General features: G+C 36.1%; 1 protein-coding gene across 1 annotated transcript; it reads left to right on the top strand.

Annotated features, from left to right (window-relative positions):
* The first annotated feature begins 1,874 nt into the window (after window positions 1–1,874).
* LOC117919587 (laccase-17-like) lies at window positions 1,875–4,411 on the top strand. The gene is made up of 6 exons (XM_034836777.1): window positions 1,875–2,029; window positions 2,126–2,277; window positions 2,388–2,632; window positions 2,734–2,862; window positions 2,950–3,915; window positions 4,039–4,411. Exons 1-6 carry the CDS (start codon window positions 1,919–1,921, stop codon window positions 4,167–4,169), a joined length of 1,734 nt encoding a protein of 577 aa, XP_034692668.1. The 5' UTR covers window positions 1,875–1,918; the 3' UTR covers window positions 4,170–4,411.
* The last annotated feature ends 373 nt before the right edge of the window (window positions 4,412–4,784 follow it).

The following is a 4,784-nucleotide window of genomic DNA, read 5'->3' as shown; positions in this document are numbered from 1 at the left end:
TAAATCTTAAGATAATTTTAATACTCGAGATCTCTCGTTTGAATTAGAATTATCAAGTGGTTACTCACTAATGATAATTACCAATCTCACAACATAATTTCAAAATGTCTTATCATACAAGATATTAAAATAAATTAATTTTCTTTTCCTCCTTGTCAACTTTATTTTTTATGCTAATAATATTTATAAAAAAATATCAATAAAGAGAAAAATTGACATTTGACATATAATTAGTCAAATAGTATTGCATAAAATTATATTAAAATGTATCAAAATCTTTTATAATATTATTATTGAGTGATATCATGAGCTCTGAAATGTTACATTGCCTAGTTGAATAAATGTTTTATATTTTATATAAAATTTTATATAATACTACAAAATATAATATACAAGAAATTGTATTGAATACTTTAAAAATATCACTCAATTTTCTATTAGTATAAATAAATTTACATTATATTAGTGACAAAAAATTTCCCTATAACTCAATTACATTAATACTATATTTAGTTTCCAAAAAAATTGAAGAAAAATGTAAAAAAAAATAAATAAATAAAGAAGAAAAGAAGAAGTACAAAAAGAGTAAAATAAAATAAAAAAATATATTTAAAATTAATAAATTATTCTTATATATTACCTCAAACTCAATTAACTTAGTTTAATATTTTAATATTAAATAATTAAAAATATATAAATTTCTAACTAATTCTAATCATATTTGATATTTTAGATAAAATTGAGAAATAATTTATTTTAATATTTTTACTTTTCGAGAACCAAATATAATCTAAATTTAAGGTGAATATTTTATTATAATGATATGATAATTATTGCCAATGAGATTTTATGCTTATAATACTATGGAATGGAGAAATTTATCTTGTATTTTTTATTAAGTTAGACTTAAATTAACAATAATAACAATTTTTATTAATTAAAGGAGAAAGGAAAAACAAGTACCCATATTCTTCCAATAAATATCCTTTTTATTTTAATGGTTGTAGAATGAGAAACAGCCGGCAACTAAAAGGATGGTGTAACGCCTTGGCTTGATTACCAAGTGTCAACGGTAGGAGCTTGAAGGCTACCAGGCAACCATGCCCATTGCCCCTCTTTCATAAATCAATCCTTTTCCTTTAGTAAATCATGCCTACTGCAAATGTTGTCCATTTTCTACTCCACCCATAGAGTTGCTCTCATGGAGTCAGGACAGAAATGCCCTCAAAATACTGTTCATAACTTTAAACGAAAATGCCATTTTTACCCCATGATTCTCACACCGGAGAGCTACGATAATTGATTTGATAGTAATGATTCCGTTAAGAAGCTTGATTAAGTATGAAAAATGTCAGTTTAAATAAAGAACTTTAGCCAGGGTTCCGATCAACTTTTAGGCCTTGACAAAAATGATGTGCAAATTGTGCAACTCAAATTTAGTTAATTAGACAGAATTTTATTATCAAATTATCATATGAATTCTTTTTTCGTAACAAAAAAATGCTGATAGTGCACGCCTACTGGCTACTGCTCATTAGAAATAACCAGCTGGGTAAAAATAGGAGATGAGCCCTGTCCAAGAAGCACTGGAGATATATGTCCATGAATGCCTGAGGGGGCATTTCAGGAACTCCAGAGAAACCGTTAGAATGAATTGAAATGAGATAATATAGACTTTGACAGCACTCTAACGCAAGCCTTGACCAGCAGCTTGTTGGATCAGTGTCCAAGTTGTTGCCCAGGCCATGGGCTAGCTGTTTGTAGGATATCTCAATTCTTATCACCTAATTAACCAAACACACCCTTTATTCTCCTCCTATATAAGCACCCACACTTGATTCTTTCTCTGCATCCAACCGGCCTTTGTCCATCAAACAGATTAAAATCTACGTGCCTAGAAAAGGAAAAACAAGTTGAGATGAGTTCCTGCTTTCTGAGGGTTATGCTATTTGCACTTTGTGCATTGTGGAATTTGCCTGAGCTGGTACTTGCAAAGCATGCTGGCATTACCAGACACTACAACTTCGATGTAAGTATTACTTGACATGCGCAACATTTGACATACCATGCTGCATTGCTGACTTCCTTGTGAAATAACATTATGCTTTCTATTGGTCTTTTGCAGATTAAACTGCAGAAAGTGACCAGATTATGTCAAACAAAAAGTATTGTCACAGTCAATGGGCAATTCCCAGGGCCTCGGATCATAGCGAGAGAAGGTGATCGGGTCTTAATTAAGGTGGTTAACAATGTTCAGAACAATATCACAATTCACTGGTATGCAGCCCTCCTTTTATTTTTATTGTTGTTCCTGTCCTTAGTACTCATCTCCAGTTGCATTTAGTGATAAAAGATTGCTGCATGTATGCTTAAATTGAGAGAAACAGGCATGGAATCCGGCAACTAAGAAGCGGATGGGCAGATGGACCTGCCTACGTCACACAGTGCCCAATTCAGACGGGACAGAGCTATGTGTACAACTTCACGATCACAGGGCAGAGAGGGACCTTATTCTGGCATGCCCACATCTCATGGCTGAGAGCAACTCTTTATGGACCCCTTGTCATCCTACCTAAGCGAGGTGTCCCTTACCCATTTCCTCAACCCTTTAAAGAAGTCCCCATCATCTTTGGTAACTTAAATTTATACGTTTAAATCATATACTGCCTTCTTCTAGTACGTGATCTAAGTTGTATGAGTTGGGCTTTTTTTTTAAAAAAAAAAATATTGCAGGAGAGTGGTGGAAAGCTGACACAGAGACTATGATTAACCAGGCAATGCAAACAGGAGGGGCCCCAAATGTCTCCGACGCTTACACCATTAATGGTCTTCCCGGGCCTTTGTATAACTGTTCCGCTAAGGGTATTTTGTACTGCTTCAATTCAATTTAATGACACTTAATTTGGCCTAGGAATAGATTCATTTAAATAAAGATTATATTTGTGGCAGATACATTTAGGCTGAAGGTGAAACCGGGAAAGACCTATCTCCTCCGGCTAATCAATGCTGCACTCAATGACGAGCTCTTCTTCAGCATAGCCAACCATACTGTCACCGTAGTTGAAGTTGATGCAGTCTATGTGAAACCATTTAAAACCAACACTCTTGTCATCACCCCTGGACAGACTACAAATATCCTTCTCAAGACCAAATCTCACTCCCCTAACGGCACCTTCCTCATGGCGGCCAGGTCTTACGCCACCGGTCCTGCTGCTTTTGACAATTCCACAACAGCTGGAATCCTAGAATACGAGCATATGTCGTCCTTGTCAAACACAAAGAACAAAAGGCCCTCTGTCCACAGACCGGCACTTCCCACATTCAATGACACATTGTTTGCGATGAACTTCAGTAAGAAATTACGCAGCTTGGCCACTACCAAATTCCCAGCAAAAGTCCCACAAACGGTCAGTAGACGCTTCTTCTTCACAGTTGGACTGGGGCTAATCCAATGCTCACGGAACCAAGCGTGCCCAGGACCCAACAACACCATGGTAGCAGCTGCCATCAACAATGTGTCATTTGTGCAGCCAAGCACAGCCCTTCTTCAAGCTCATTTCTTCGGAAAGTCCAAGGGCGTCTACACCACTGATTTCCCAGAAAACCCACCCTTTAAATTCAATTACACGGGCACTCCCCCAAGCAACATTCTTGTAAACAGTGGGACCAAGGTAGTGGTGCTACCCTTCAATACAAGAGTGGAGTTGGTGCTGCAGGACACTAGTATCATAGGTGCAGAGAGCCACCCTCTTCACTTGCACGGCTTTAACTTCCATGTGGTGGGGCAGGGATTCGGAAACTTTGATCCTAAGAAGGATCCATCCAATTTCAACTTGGTTGATCCCTTAGAGAGGAACACCGTGGGGGTGCCTTCCGGCGGTTGGGTGGCCATTCGTTTTCGCGCAGACAATCCAGGTGTGTATAGAATTCAATTCAATATACCAATTAGTAATGCGGCAAGATCGAAATCAGATAGAAAACTGCGTCACTTGGGTGGTTCTCATACTATCTTTTTTTTTTTTTCCATGTGTTGAACAGGGGTTTGGTTTATGCACTGCCACCTGGAAGTCCACACCAGCTGGGGGTTGAAGATGGCCTGGGTTGTCATGGATGGAAAGCATCCCAATCAAAAGCTGCCTCCTCCGCCCGCCGATCTTCCCAAATGCTAGACTTTGATATTCAGCTCAATTGCTTCTGCTGCTTTGCACCTGCCCATAATGGGTAAGAAGGAAGAGCGTCTGGGATTCGTTTCAGCTTCTGGAGATTGTGTATTTAGTCCCGGTTTTGGTATACCCGCACTGGGGCTTTGATATATGGTTATGGGCTTGTTGCTCTAGATGCCATATTTGTATATAATCAATTATCTTTTGTTGTTTATATATAAGTATTTCTCTAAAGGAAGACATTCACCCGTCCATCCAATGCAGAGAACGCTATGTCAAGTTTTATGATTTCCTAAAGCCAAACTGACTTCTTTTGTTTGAATTTAGGATGGTGTATTAAAAAGATGATAAGAAATTTTAATTTTTTATTTATTTAATTACATAAAAACTTAAAAGATAAAAAGCATATCTTAAAATTTATGTCTTCAAATCTATAGTTTTTATTTGAAAAGTAAATAATATTTTAAAAAATTATATAAACTAAAAGAGATTTCTTGAAATTGAGCAATTTTTAAAGGGTTTTTGATAAATCAACTAATTAATAACTTAATTTGACTTATTGATTTAAGTTATTAAATAAATTAAGCATATTTCATAAAATAACTTGACATCTCAATTTAA

The sequence above is a fragment of the Vitis riparia genome, chromosome 8, assembly GCF_004353265.1.
Source record: "Vitis riparia cultivar Riparia Gloire de Montpellier isolate 1030 chromosome 8, EGFV_Vit.rip_1.0, whole genome shotgun sequence".
NCBI lineage: Eukaryota > Viridiplantae > Streptophyta > Magnoliopsida > Vitales > Vitaceae > Vitis > Vitis riparia.
Note: the sequence above shows the minus strand (reverse complement) of the source record. Positions and strands in the feature narration are given on the sequence as shown.

Coding starts and splice junctions, on each gene's coding strand:
- LOC117919587 (XM_034836777.1), top strand. CDS start 1,919: ATGAGTTCCTGCTTTCTGAGGGTTATGCTATTTGCACTTTGTGCATTG. Junction 2,863..2,949: donor GTATAACTGTTCCGCTAAGG/GTATTTTGTACT, acceptor TATTTGTGGCAG/ATACATTTAGGCTGAAGGTG. Junction 3,916..4,038: donor TTTTCGCGCAGACAATCCAG/GTGTGTATAGAA, acceptor TGTGTTGAACAG/GGGTTTGGTTTATGCACTGC.